The 14,408-nt window shown below is 50.2% G+C and overlaps 1 protein-coding gene across 3 annotated transcripts; it reads left to right on the top strand.

Annotated features, from left to right (window-relative positions):
• Positions 1-398: 398 nt before the first annotated feature.
• rps6ka2 (ribosomal protein S6 kinase, polypeptide 2) lies at positions 399-10,783 on the top strand. 3 transcript variants are annotated; one of them, XM_057025262.1, is made up of 22 exons: positions 399-918; positions 2,495-2,611; positions 3,234-3,315; positions 3,631-3,711; positions 3,815-3,894; positions 4,101-4,207; positions 4,282-4,319; positions 4,392-4,534; positions 5,122-5,192; positions 5,310-5,398; positions 5,473-5,531; positions 6,823-6,925; positions 7,090-7,238; positions 7,416-7,538; positions 7,658-7,747; positions 7,819-7,977; positions 8,050-8,211; positions 8,296-8,372; positions 8,526-8,643; positions 8,712-8,768; positions 8,931-9,011; positions 9,105-10,783. In XM_057025262.1, the coding sequence occupies exons 1-22, from the start codon at positions 814-816 to the stop codon at positions 9,258-9,260; spliced, it is 2,247 nt and encodes a 748-aa protein (XP_056881242.1). In that variant the 5' UTR covers positions 399-813; the 3' UTR covers positions 9,261-10,783. The 3 variants fall into 3 exon arrangements, with proteins under 3 accessions (XP_056881242.1, XP_056881241.1, XP_056881243.1); XM_057025261.1 differs by having other exon boundaries at positions 402-918; positions 5,467-5,531; XM_057025263.1 differs by having other exon boundaries at positions 404-918; positions 2,225-2,611; positions 5,467-5,531.
• The last annotated feature ends 3,625 nt before the right edge of the window (positions 10,784-14,408 follow it).

The following is a 14,408-nucleotide window of genomic DNA, read 5'->3' as shown; positions in this document are numbered from 1 at the left end:
GATTCACGCTCGCTTCCATCGAGGGAAAGCTGCCGCGGCCTCCTCTCGCCCCTCTCTCTCTCCCCCTTATGTAACACTGCAGCTCTGTAAAGAGCTGATGGGACAGATTCAGCCGCGTGCGTGTGTGCGTGCACGCGCGTGCACACCCCCCCCCAACGGTCACTGCTGTCATCGTTCCGGGTCGGAAGCATCGACGTTTGTCCTCAGCTTGGATCGAATTCTGATGGAATGTTGCAGAACCAGGCTGCATGGTTTCCACTGACCCGCCAGCCCTTCCTCCACTGAGGTCAACGTGGCCGCGCCCTGAGGTGCCGTGCACGAGCACGGGGGGGGGGGGCAGCTGGGTTGCGCAATGTGACCCCCGCCAGCTGTTGCTGGGTGCTGGGAGGGGTAATAGCGCTCCAATACATCCTGTGACTGGTGACAAGCCCTCCTGTTGAAGGGGGGGGGCAATCGGGGATGAACGCACGAACAGAGCTTTGAGGAGACACACGCACGCACGCACGCACACACGCAACTCTCCTCCTGATTCAGCGGAACAGATTTATTCGTCACCTCTCCCTGCAGCTCCTCAGCCAGCCTGCTGCTAAACCAACCTCGCGCACAGGCTGCACCGCACGCCTGCGCTGCGTGCGTGCGTGCGTCGTGCGCGCACCGAGAGCTCGGTTTGTTTCCTATGACGGGCTGCGGCGGCGGATGAAGGGATAGTACGAGCATCGACGCACCGCCACCGAATTAAGAACAGCACCTTTAGGACCTCCCGCGAGGAGATGTTCATCATTATGGGATAGATGCACCGGTCCGGCCATTGCCATGGATACCAGCACGCGCAAATTTACAGTGCGGAGATGGTTTTCTATCTACCTGAAAAACAAGGCGGCGAGGAGCAAGAACAGCCCCGGATTCTGTCAGCTGGAGGTGAGTCAGCCGAACCTGCACAGCTGAACACGCGCATGTGGAGCTGAACACGCGCATGTGGCCGCGTCCGTGTGCGTCTTTCATTTATTTTGGAACGTGCGTGCGCCGAGTGTGTTCTGTGTTGTGGATCGGTCCTGGAGGCTGCAGAGGGAGGCTGATCCGGTGGACGGCAGCAACAGGGGATTTCTATTTATAGCCCAAACGGGGGGGGGGGGGGGGGTGCTTGCGGCACATCTACCTGTCTGTGGGGGTATAAATAGCCTGGGTCCGTCCGTGCTGTTGACAGGTGCACGCCTCCATTTGTCTCCCCCCGGCCGGCCTGTGCTCACCTAACCCCCCCCCTTCATCCCCCAGGGCCAGATGTTGAATATCCATCACAACACGCACAACAGCTGTCAACAGACCACAACAACGCGCACACTTCTGTGAGGTCACACTATAGGAAACCTGTCGGTTATTGGTCGTTGACAGTTGAATACAGGAAGTGAAATACCAGAATAGTAAAAATCTATTTTTGCGCGCGTTAATTAGCATAAAGGAGTCTGTTAGCTCGATGCTAACACGGCTACCGAGCGTTTCCCTATCTAGAGGGAATTTGCTAAACTTAATATGAAAATTAGCCTATTTTTATATTATCTTTCAAATGACAACGCGTATGTGATGACTTGTTTACTTTTTTAAGTTACCTATGCATTTATTCTAATAATCATCTGCTCTTTCATCAGATTTAAACAGATGATTATCATCTAATAATCATCTGTTTAAAACCGCGGCTTGTTTTTGCGCATCGGTGATTTGAAAGTTCGTTTTAGATCAAAGGTAATAATGCAAGATTTTAAGGTTGTAATCCTCAGAAACCAGCACGTTTAAGCTGATGGGTTCAAGCAAGGTGAAATTTGCCTTTGAATAATTATCACAATCGATTTATATGCAGTAGAAATAAGATTTAATTTGCCTTGTTTCAGAACTCCAGCCTCGACCGACCATGAGACAAATGAGTCTTCTACTAATTCTGAATTCATAAATGTTGTTTCAGAAATTCTGAGTAATATCCAATTGAAGTCGATCATCTTTGTGACAGATTAAAGTATTTCTGAGGGTAAAACTCCCAACAAAAATAGATCTAAGTGAACGTTTAATTATTTTTAGCTCCAAATGTTGCAGATGGAAGCGCTGAGCGACGAGGACGCCTTCGGCCACAGGCAGTTCCACGGGTGGTCATTGTTGGTTTGACCCTTTCCATGAAGGAAAAATAGAGCAGAAAAACAAATGATGATAACCTAACTGTATTTATTGGGTGATTTAGATTTCCCGACTACAAAGGCTCCTGTTAGCACGCCATCCTTGAGTGGACTTTAAAGTGGACTTCACTTCAGTTGTCACCAGAAATGGACCAAATTCCATCCAGTTTTCTGTTGTGAGCACTGTGTTTGGCTCCAGCTGGTGTCAAAGCTCATCCCAACAACCTGAGACAGCTTCCTCATCCCTGCCTGCCAGTGACCCCGACCCATACGTCACACATACACAACCGTGGTGATCACTGTGTACAACTCAGCTCCTCTCTCCTTTGCCTCAGGATGACAGCATACTGAAGGAGATCGACATCAGCCACCACGTTAAGGAGGGATGTGAGAAAGCCGACCCCTCGCAGTTCCAGCTGCTCAAAGTGTTGGGACAAGGCTCCTACGGAAAGGTGACGGCTTAGTAGATGCAAGAATGTAGCCACATGCTAACAGAGAGGAGGAGCCGCGTCGATTCTAAATGCTGTGCTTCATAATTCCACCGATGTCTCGACCACACGTTCCAACGTTACTATTAGAATAAACAATTTCTCTTTTAACCCATTCTTGACAGGAAAGGATCAGAAACCTTTTAAAGCTTATAGATCTGACATATATGGTCATGAGGACTTGAATGCAGTTAATTTATATCACTGATGGAGAACAATGATGATGATGTAATGTCATTTTATTAGAAGCTCTGAGTGTGCATATTTGCTTTGCAGCAATAAATCAAGCTGCCTAAGCTGCTCCCGTCCCACAGGGCCGTCAGGTAGATTACTGAGGCGGCCTAAGCTGCTGTTGCTGAACCCATGAAGCTCAATTCATCTACGCACCAGTAGCTCGTCTGTAGGGACTGGGCCAAGCCGAAGGTTCTCGGGTCAAGTCCTGCTGTGGACAAACCTTGGGAGGCGTTCTGGTTGGGGGGGAGGTGCCAGGACCTTGGGATCACTGCCAAGGAGCCTTTCACAAAGGGACCGAACCCACATGATGATGGTCAGATGAAGAACATGACAATGATGATGCTGATTACAGGTGTTTCTGGTGAGGAAGATCAGAGGAGCGGACAGAGGACAGCTTTACGCCATGAAGGTCCTGAAGAAAGCTACTTTGAAAGGTGAAAGAGCTGAAATCTGCCAATAAATGAAGTCTAAGAGTCTCAAAGCTGCTGGTAATGTGACTTTTTCAGCTTTTCAGCAACAACCAACTGCACCTAGTTTTAACATTAAAATCATGTGATCAGAAACGTCCCATTATACCGTCTAACTAAGTGATCCTCAAATTGCTACGGCTGCTAAAGCTGGAGGTTGATTTATAGATTAAATGCACGGTGACCCGCGTCCAACCCCAACCTGCCCTGCTAAGCTGAGGTGGGGCAGCTGCTACAATCCGGAATGTTGAGGAATTAAAACTGGGTTTCCTGTGCTCTCAGTCCGGGATCGTGTGCGATCTAAGATGGAAAGAGACATTCTGGCAGAAGTGAACCATCCGTTTATAGTTAAACTGCATTATGGTGAGTTTGATATCTGCCTTCATGGACATGCCAGCATGTTCTCGTTGAGCCTCATTAATGCTCCTGTGTGTGTGTGTGCGCGCGTGTGTGTGTGTGTGTGCAGCCTTTCAGACAGAAGGAAAGCTCTACCTGATCCTCGATTTCCTTCGAGGAGGTGACCTTTTCACTCGTTTATCAAAGGAGGTGAGTTTATTCTGCCCTTTAATTCACCTTCAGTTGGCGTCTTCATGAGCGCCGATGTGACGCTCTTTCAGTTTCAGCACCAAAAAGAAGCTCAAATGGCATCAGTCCCATTTTTGAGTGTGTGTGTGTGTGTGTGTGCGTGTGTGTGTGTGTGTGTGTGTGTGTGCGTGTGTGTGTGTGCACGCTGCCTGCCCTGCTGCTTGCAGGTCATGTTCACAGAGGAGGATGTGAAGTTCTACCTGGCAGAGTTGGCGCTGGCTCTGGACCACCTCCACAGTCTGGGCATCATCTACAGGGACCTCAAGCCTGAGAAGTACCGCACACACGTAGCAGCTGCAGACAAAAGGGTCCTTCGCCAGACCAAATTCCCTCTCTTTTTCCCGACAGTATTCTTCTGGATGAAGATGGACACATCAAGATAACAGGTGGGAGAAACGGTCCACTGCTTTGATTGGATGTGTTCGAGTCCCCCCTCCTTCACCGTCCTGTCATTGCAGACTTTGGTTTGAGCAAGGAGGCCATTGACCACGACAAAAGGGCCTATTCCTTCTGTGGAACCATAGAGTACATGGCTCCAGAGGTGGTGAACCGCAGAGGCCACGCCCAGAGTGCTGACTGGTGGTCCTTTGGGGTTCTCATGGTAAAGAACGGTTCCGGCATCCCAGTTCAGTCCATCGTTTGCTCATTTCCGTTTGATCTGAGCTCCCGGGTGATATTTCAGCGTTCTGGACCGTTTCCTCGGCATCTTTTGGCAATAAAGCTGCTTAATTACCGCAGCAGGCAGATTAGGTTCCATCACTTTCACTAATCGTGCATCTGGTGGGTTCTGCTTGTTTTGGTTGCTGGCTTATTTTCCTAATACTGAAAACGAGGTTAACACTTGTGACAGCTTGCAGCTACATCAGGGCATCAGGGAAAAGTCTCACCCCATCTGCCCTCAGCTGCTATTAGCAAAACACACAATTATCACCTCAAGCAAAAAGCTGCAACGTTTGAAAATGCAGCGTGTTTGTGCAGCTTCAGCCAGATGGAACTGGTTCAGGTTCCTTTCCTGTCATCCAGCACTGGGATGGGGACTATTTACTCTTTATGATTTGATATATAAGACCGGCAATAAAGGTAGCATGTTCTTACCTTAATACTGATTTCTATTGAGATAATGAGCTGTATTGTTGGTTGATGATAACTTTGGGATGTAATCAAGTGAAGCTCAACGATCTTTTCCAGTACGAGATGCTGACAGGATCACTACCCTTCCAAGGAAAAGACAGAAAGGAAACGATGGCGCTCATCCTGAAGTAAGTGTGTTGACGTTGGATGCTCTTCCTTTAGGTTTCCCCTGACTTGATGTTCACTAGAGGTTCACAACGACGTGAAGGACGCGCCAACGCCAACCGTCTCCTCTGCGTTTGCAGGGCCAAGCTGGGGATGCCGCAGTTCCTCAGTCCTGAGGTGCAGAGTTTGTTGAGAGCGCTCTTCAAGAGGAACCCTGCTAATCGCCTGGGTAACGCTTCAGTGCAGCCTGAAGGTGCCACACTTGCTGTTTCAGTGGTTAAAAGAATGTGCGCTTAGGTGCAGGACCCGATGGCGTGGAGGAGATCAAGAGACATCGCTTCTTCGCCTCGATAGACTGGAACGTAAGTGGAGTTTCTGCTATTTTATGCAAATCTCCATTTTCATTCACACCACAGACATCCCATAAATTACAGTCTATTTCGATGGCACCTCACTAGCTCTCCTTTTTCCTCTTGAATCTACGATGCACATTTGCCAATGAAAGAGTGAGCTGAGTCCTCTGACCTGTGCTGGGAGCTTTTGGGTTTTAAACCGGAACCACATTGTGGTCGCCGTGGTTGTCAAATGCTGTCATTGAAACCTGCAGCTGGTTCACTTCCCCAAACACCTTCAAACTCGTGCACTTTTTGGTCATATCCCCTCACCTCTAAGGGCTTCACACAGAAAGATCTGCTCCAACGCTAATATGGGGCTACGTGTGGAGAGGCACATCTTGAAGCTCTAAGTTGGTACAAAACATCTGTTAATCAAAGATGGAGACTCAGATTTCAGGTCCACAGGTTTCATGCACACAACATGTAAAAAACATGTAAAAAACATGCACAAAACATGTAAAAAACATGTAAAAAAGCCCAAGAAAAGCACCTGAAGGCAGCATCTTCTGTCGTCGTGCTAGCTGAGGCTGTGGAGGCTTCTCAGGTCAAAACGTGGGACAAAACGCCGACGGTGTTTTGGTGGTAGCGGACGGTGCCGGCACTCCTTCAGAGCACCGCCGAGGAACCCTTGAGCAAGATACCAACGCTCCTAAAGACTCATTTCAGAGTGTGCCCTGCATTCGCCCATATGCAGATGGAAAAGACTCCAGCATCTCACCTGTGACCCCAAACGGGACATTAGCAGCCAAAAAAATCACAATTAATATTAATTTCCAAATATATATTTGGAAATTAGCCATTGAAAATATTTGAAGTAATCCAAAACTCAAAAACACCTTTTTCTCAGTGGTTGACTGGACTCATGCAGACCAACTCCTCAGCTCCTCTGTAACTGTGACCCGCTCGTGACGCACCTGGGGTGCGCGCGCCAGCATCTCCGCGTGGCTGCTCGTTTCACAGCGATCGTTGCTGACACCTACAGGCCACTCGGAGTAGTGCACATCAGTATCTAATAAAGACGTGACAGGTTAAAGTTAAAACGTACCAGGATGAAACCTGAACTGTTACACAACTACACTTCAATCGTTCATGTATTGGGTGATGAAGAAAACCGGCAGGTTTTATTCAGTAGATTAAATAAGTAGATTAAGTATAATATTCCTCTAATACTGTGTTTTAATTGCCTTTTTTACTTGACATAACTATGATAATTACAAGTTACTGATGAAATATTGATGATTGTTGTTTTCCTGAACAGAAGCTGTACCGGAAGGAAATACGGCCTCCGTTCAAACCAACAGTGGGAAGACCTGAAGACACGTTTCATTTTGACCCGGAGTTCACGTCCAGAACACCCACAGGTAACGGAAACTCACACACAATCACACACTCGCCAAAGGTCCAATAAAGGACTTTTCTGGATGGGTGTGAATACACCACGACAGGCTGTGATGGGCGTTCTTCATACCACAACTGAGGGGCCTTCTTCTCACCTGCGCACATCTGTGTGTTTGGGCCTTCCCAGACTCTCCCGGCATCCCCCCCAGTGCAAATACACACCAGTTGTTTCGTGGGTTCAGCTTTGTGGCAACCAATCAGATTCCGGAGACCACCGTGGCCACAGTAGCGCCATCGCGACAGGACGTGAGCAACCCCATTAGTCCCATAGCAGAGGTGAGCAATGTGGTTCAAAAAGACGTAAAACGCAGATGAAAGCATTAGGAGATGTGACTGGCTGTGTGTGTGTGTGTGTGTGTGTGTGTGTGTGTGGTGTGTGTGTGTGTGTGTGCGTGTGTGTGTGTGTGTGTGTGTGTGCGTGTGTGTGTGTGTGTGTGTGTGTGTTCCCAACAGCATCTCCGGGGTGATGTGGCCTTCAGTGACGTTTACGAGCTGAAAGAGGAAGTTGGCCAGACGAGGACGTGTGTCCTCAGGAGGTGTCTGCACAGAGTTACAGCTGTGGAGTATTCCGTGAAGGTGCCCACTTAGCAACATTAGCACCATTAGCAACATTAGCGCCTCACACGTTAAAGCCACCAAAACGTCTCTCTAGGTTGTATTTTGGGATTGATTGTGATCTTTTCATCTTGTGTCAGATAATGGAGAGGGCGAGGAAGGACCCCTCAGAGGAGATTGAGATTCTGTTGCGATACGGCCAGCACCCAAACATTATTAACCTGAAGGACGTGAGTTCCACGTCGGGAAGATCCCGTCTAACCGTCCCGACGCCTGAGCGGTGCCTTCTCTTTGCTGCCAGGTGTTTGACGATGGCCAGTGTGTCCACCTGGTTCAGGACCTGCTGAGAGGAGAGGAGCTGCTGGACAGAGTTCTGAGGCTGCCTGACTTCACCGAGAGAGAGGCGTCAGCCATCACGTGCACGCTGACCAAGACTGTGGAGTATTTACACTCACAGGGGGTGAGGTGATGAGCACGGCCGTCGCTGGCTCCTGCCTGGCTGTTCCCAGTAGCGTTCTGTCCTCTTTTCCAGGTCGTACATCGAGACCTGAAGCCCAGCAACATCCGTTACTGCGACGACAGCGGACTCCCAGAATCCATCAGGGTGTGTGATTTTGCTGCTGCCAAGCAGCTCAGAGCTGAGAACGGCTTATTGATGACCCCGTGTTACACCGCCACCTTCATGGCTCCTGAGGTGACCCACATCAGAGGCACGGGGGGGGGGGGGGCTGCGTGTTCTTCTGAAACCATGACCGTGTGTGTGTGTGTGTGTGTGCAGATTCTGAGGAAGCAGGGCTACGATGCAGCCTGTGACATCTGGAGCCTGGGCATCCTGCTGTACACCATGATCGCTGGGTTCGTTTTTATTGCAACAGGGAAATCCAGGAATTTACTGGAAATTCCGGATCTTTGCCAGGAAGAGTTGCTGCCTGCTTAGACAACCCTCAATTGTTGTCTTCCACCCAGCGTTTGAATCGCTCTGTGTGTGTTCTTTATCTCCGTTTTCAGCTTCAGCCCGTTTGCCAGCAGTTCCGAGGACACAGCAGAGGAAATTCTGGCTCAGATCGGAAGTGGAAATGTCTGCGTCAACGGGGGGAACTGGGATCTGGTCTCTGATGCTGCCAAGGTGAAAAAGCAACCTGTAAAATATGGATGATCATACGCTGAGTGTAATAATCTATCCAATACTGTCAGGACATCGTGACCAAGATGCTTCATGTGGACCCTCACCAGCGGCTGACTGCCCCCCAGGTAGCTATCCACCCATCTACACACACACACACACACACACACACACACCACACACACACACACACACACACACACACACACACACACACACACTCTATGCTGCATATATGAAACATTATATGCTGTATGGTTCTGATCGGGTCATTTTCCAATGGTTTCCAGGTCCTCCGCCACCCCTGGATCGTCGATAAGGCCCAACTGTCTGACAGAGCTCTCACCCGCCAGGATGCTGACGCAGTCAAGGTCACCATCACCGTCGTTTGTCATATTTCCCGGTGGACGTCTCCATCTTATTATATTATATATATCAGCGGTGTAACCCTGCTGTTCCACCAGGGGGCGCTGTCCGCCACCTACAGCGCTCTGAGGCGCTGCGCTCCTGCGCCCGTTCTGGAGCCGGTTCAGTCCTCCAGCCTGGCCCAGCGGCGAGGAATGAAGAAACTGGGGAGCCCCAAACTGCAGCCAGACCATAAAGACAAGGAGCAGCCTTAGGTCTCCCCACTGCTGCCAACCAGCTTTGCTAAGGCCCCCAGCATTCAGTCATTTTCCAAGAGGCACACCTCCTCGTTAACTTATTAAGTGCTTGGAGACAACTAAAAGTGAATGTAAGGGGAAAAAGAAACGATTTTATCCCAAAGAGTGCACAATCAAACAGACCGCTAACGTTGACTTTAGGCTTCGCGTCAGTTGGGATGTCAGAAGTTTCGCCCGAGCTTTTTCTCTGTAGCATCTCTAGTGGTTTTTAGCCTGAACATTTGAGTTAGATTTCTGTGTTCTGAAATATAGCAACAGCTGAAGTGCAACATCAGCAAAGTAATCATCAGTCTGATCCGTCGCCTCGACTCAGTGACACAAATATGCATTTAGGTTGCCATGGCAGCAGCACCACTGGAACGCTGTATTTGAGTCAGCATGCATGATGTAAATATTCTACCCAAAAAGAATTATAACTTAAGTTAGCAATACCACAGACGTCTTATTGTTCATATGTGTAACGACATACAGTGAGTATCTTTTAAAAATGCAGCTTCACAGTAAAATGTGTCAATACTGCAGTTTATTTTTCAGAAGGTAATTTAATTGTGATTTGAACTATACTTGTGAGGACCCGCGGGAGCCTCTGCTCCTCGTTTGTATCTCTGACCCCCCCAGCGCGTCGCCTGCTGCCTGCTAACCTCTGTTGTGTTGTTGTTAGCGCTCAAGTATCTCGGCAGCACGTGCACGTGCGCTCACACAAGCTTCATAGTGTGCACATTTCATCTGCTGAGTCAGCACGTTTTGTCTGGTCCTCACAGTGTCACAGGTGAGCTGCAGCGAGGCCGCGTGGGGGGGTCGTTAGGGTCGTTATGCTGGTGCACGCAGAGGCACAAGGGTGTGTGTGTGTGTGTGTGAGACTGTGAGTGTGTGTGTCTGTGAGACTGTGTGTGTGAGACTGAGTGTGTGTGTGTGTGTGTGTCTGAGACTGTGAGTGTGTGAGTGTGAGACTGAGTGTGTGTGAGAGAGAGTGTGTGTGTGACAGTGAGTGTCTGTGTGAGACTGTAAGTGTGTGTGTGAGTGTGTGTGTGTTGGGTCTAGTTCTGCTTCTGTATTGTGACTTATTCTTGCTAAATGGTTGTTGTGCAGAATAAAGTCACACACCAGTGTCACCGGTTGGACGCTCACTGGTCCAACTGGTGACACTGGTGTGTTGTGTGGTGTGTGGTGTGTGGTGTGTGTTGTGTGTCCACGGTAGCAGAGATGGAGTATTTCTCTAGTATTTTTGCAGATTCCCAGAGAACATTTGCAGTGTGCAGATGGTCTCCCATGGTTACGAGGTAAAGCTGTAAATATTCCTTTAGCTTTAAGGAGGAGTGTCGGGGTTTGGTTGTACATAGTTATGGTTAGATAATTATTTAGAGTGTAAATAATACCTCATCTGCATCCTGCTGAGTGTACATACTGTCTATAAAGGCCAGTCACTGGGAATAGTGGCTTTACATTTTACTAATAAAATAAAGAAACAAATCAAAATGGAATTCTTTAGTGTCTTTTGTTGGTTGTGTTCTTCCTGTTGTGTTCAGCAGAAAAATGTTCCACACGTGCCAGGAATAATGTTTTACTCCTCTGGATCTACTTTGTTACCTGGAACGAGACAAATGAGGTGTTTTTGGCTTTAAATTTCACTCTTAAACGTTTCCGTCTTTATCTGTAATCATCAGCGAACATCCTGTAGTCCTGGATCCTTTAGTCCTGGATCCTGTAGTCAGCAGGAGGATTTTTCAGGTGAAAATGAGCAGAAAGGTGAACTCACGCGATGTGACTGCTGCTTATCGGTGGTGTAACGAGCATCGATCACACACCTGAAGCCGATCACACACACCTGAAGCCGATCACACACACCTGAAGCCGATCACACACACCTGAAGCCGATCACACACACCTGAAGCCGTGGTCGGGCTGTTCAGGTGCAACAAGCTTCACTAGAATCTCCCACATTAACTTTATAAAGGCTCCTTTGATTTTGATCGTTTCAAGCAAATCTGGAGGTCATGAACACAAAAAGATCTGTTTCCAGTGGGATCAAACCCATGACCTTGCTGCGGCGTGAGCAGGTTTTAAAACACAATTAAACACTCAAATCGTGCCTTTGCTGATTTGTAATGATGTTATTCTTCAGAAATGTTCAATAAAAATCACCAATCATCTGGAGATGTTGCGCCAGCGTCCTGTTGCAGCAGTACTCAGCGCGGCCACTAGATGGCAGCCAGACCCAGCTTAAACGGCCCCTTTCACGTTTCCTGCTAAAAGTTTCCCTCCAGACCTTAAAAACGGCTTTAATTTGTATGAGCCGGCAGACTCACACTCGTCCATAAAAGCTTTTAGGGGCGCCGAGCTGATGTGTCAGGTGGGTGTGGCGGCCTCATCAGCCTGACATTTAAGTGCAGCAGAGCTCGGAGTGGAGCAGGATTGGAGGATACGAGGAGATGCAGATGACAAGGCCCCCCGAGAGGATGATTGCGGTGGAGTGACAAGAAGAGAGCAAACAGCAGATGGAGGGAGGAGAAGGTGTCAGGAGGAGAGATGAAAGGCAAAAGAAAGAGAAAGAGCTGAGAGAAATAAAAACTCAACCCAACAATTACAGTTGGGTCTGAATTTAGGGGCTCTTCCATGATCAGGTTCATCGCCTCACTGTCACTGCGGCGGCCGTGTGTGTTCATGATCTGGTTATAATCAGTCACATCCTGGTTTAGTCTTTAACATGATCTGGTTATAATCAGTCACATCCTGGTTTAGTCTTTAACATGATCTGGTTATAATCAGTCACATCCTGGTTTAGTCTTTAACATGATCTGGTTATAATCAGTCACATCCTGGTTTAGTCTTTAACATGATCTGGTTATAATCAGTCACATCCTGGTTTAGTCTTTAACATGATCTGGTTATAATCAGTCACATCCTGGTTTAGTCTTTAAAGGTGCTGGTTGTTGTTATTGTTCCCAACGCGCTGATTCCCTGGAGGGAACTGCTCCCTCTCCACCAGGTGGCAGAAGCCCTGGTGCAGAGGGAAGCTTCACCTTTGACCTCTTCTGCAGAGAAGGTGGCGGCACGACCTGGACCTGGGCCTGGACCAGGACCAGGACCAGGACCAGGACCAGGACCAGGACCAGGACCAGGACCAGGACCAGGACCAGGCCTGTTTTCAGTAAACGCCTGATGGCTAAAGGCTCCATAACTGCTCGTCTACCTGCACCAGTGATCTTTAATTATCCATGTCAACACTTCGGGATCAGCTTTGACAAACAGTTGGTTCATCTTAAGAAGAACACTCCTTCTGCACACACACACACACACACTCCTCCTGCACACACACACACACACACACACACACTCCTCCTGCACACACACACACACACACACACACACACACCACACACACACACACACACTCCTCCCATTCTGACCCTGAACTTATGCGATTAATCCAGGAAAATGTTGCAGGGAAACGCGGACATTTTCTCACAGGTCTCATCTGTCACAAAACGGGAAACAAACACGCTCGGACAAGTGTGGAGATCCCACCACCCATGGCAACAGTAGGCCTCTGCACACACACACACGCACACACAGACACACACACACACACACGCACACACACACGCACACACACAAGCAGAGCCTGTAGCGCTGCAGCACGACCTGCCACTCGGACATTCACCAAATCAGACGGACAAATCTCCAACAGACGGCTCCTGACAAAGAGATTAACGGCGTGACAGTGGAAGCGCGTGCACCGTGCAGCTGGGTGGTTGGACGCCGTGGCGAGGAGACGCGGGGGGGGCATCACACATTTGGGTTCCTCTGTCACGTCGCAGCGTGAAGAATTCAAAGTCAACCTTACTTTAGCAAGTCTGAACTGACTGTCCGAGGGCGAGCGTACGTGCACGTGTGCGTGCGTGTGCGCCCGTCTGTCTCTGTGTGTGCGTGTGTGTGTGAGAGAGATGTGAGCGAAGCATGAAGGAATCACAGGTGTGCAGGTGAAGGAAGAATCAACTGCGCCATTTTATGAATAAACTGATTATTTGCTCACACCTTCAGTCCCACTGATGACGAGATCAAAGCTGTCAGGTGTGTCTCCTCGGGTGTGTCTCCTCGGGTGTGTCGCCTCGGGTGTGTCGCCTCGGGTGTGTCTCCTCGGGTGTGTCGCCTCGGGTGTGTCGCCTCGGGTGTGTCTCCTCGGGTGTGTCTCCTCCTCGGGTGTGTGTCTCCTCGGGTGTGTCTCCTCGGGTGTGTCTCCTCGGGTGTGTCGCCTCGGGTGTGTCGCCTCGGGTGTGTCTCCTCGGGTGTGTCGCCTCGGGTGTGTCGCCTCGGTGTGTCGCCTCGGGTGTGTCTCCTCGGGTGTGTCTCCTCGGGTGTGTCTCCTCGGGTGTGTCGCCTCGGGTGTGTCTCCTCGGGTGTGTCTCCTCGGGTGTGTCTCCTCGGGTGTGTCGCCTCGGGTGTGTCTCCTCGGTGTGTGTCGCCTCGGGTGTGACGCCTCGGGTGTGTCTCTCGGGTGTGTCTCCTCGGGTGTGACGCCTCGGGTGTGTCTCCTCGGGTGTGTCGCCTCGGGTGTGTCTCCTCGGGTGTGACGCCTCGGGTGTGTCTCCTCGGGTGTGTCGCCTCGGGTGTGTCTCCTCGGGTGTGTCTCCTCGGGTGTGTCTCCTCGGGTGTGTCGCCTCGGTGTGTCTCCTCGGGTGTGTCTCCTCGGGTGTGTCGCCTCGGTGTGTCGCCTCGGGTGTGTCGCCTCGGGTGTGACGCCTCGGGTGTGTCTCCTCGGGTGTGTCTCCTCGGGTCTGTCTCCTCGGGTGTGTCTCCTCGGGTGTGTCTCCTCGGGTCTGTCTCCTCGGGTGTGTCTCCTCGGGTGTGTCTCCTCGGGTGTGTCGCCTCGGGTGTGTCGCCTCGGGTGTGTCGCCTCGGGTGTGACGCCTCGGGTGTGACGCCTCGGGTGTGTCTCCTCGGGTGTGACGCCTCGGGTGTGTCGCCTCGGGTGTGTCTCCTCGGGTGTGTCGCCTCGGGTGTGTCTCCTCGGGTGTGTCTCCTCGGGTGTGACGCCTCGGGTGTGTCGCCTCGGTGTGTCTCCTCGGGTGTGTCGCCTCGGGTGTGACGCCTCGGGTGTGTCGCCTC

This window comes from Takifugu flavidus, chromosome 2 (assembly GCF_003711565.1).
Source record: "Takifugu flavidus isolate HTHZ2018 chromosome 2, ASM371156v2, whole genome shotgun sequence".
Lineage (NCBI taxonomy): Eukaryota > Metazoa > Chordata > Actinopteri > Tetraodontiformes > Tetraodontidae > Takifugu > Takifugu flavidus.
The sequence above is the reverse complement of the archived record's forward strand: the minus strand, read 5'-3'. Positions and strand labels throughout refer to the sequence as shown.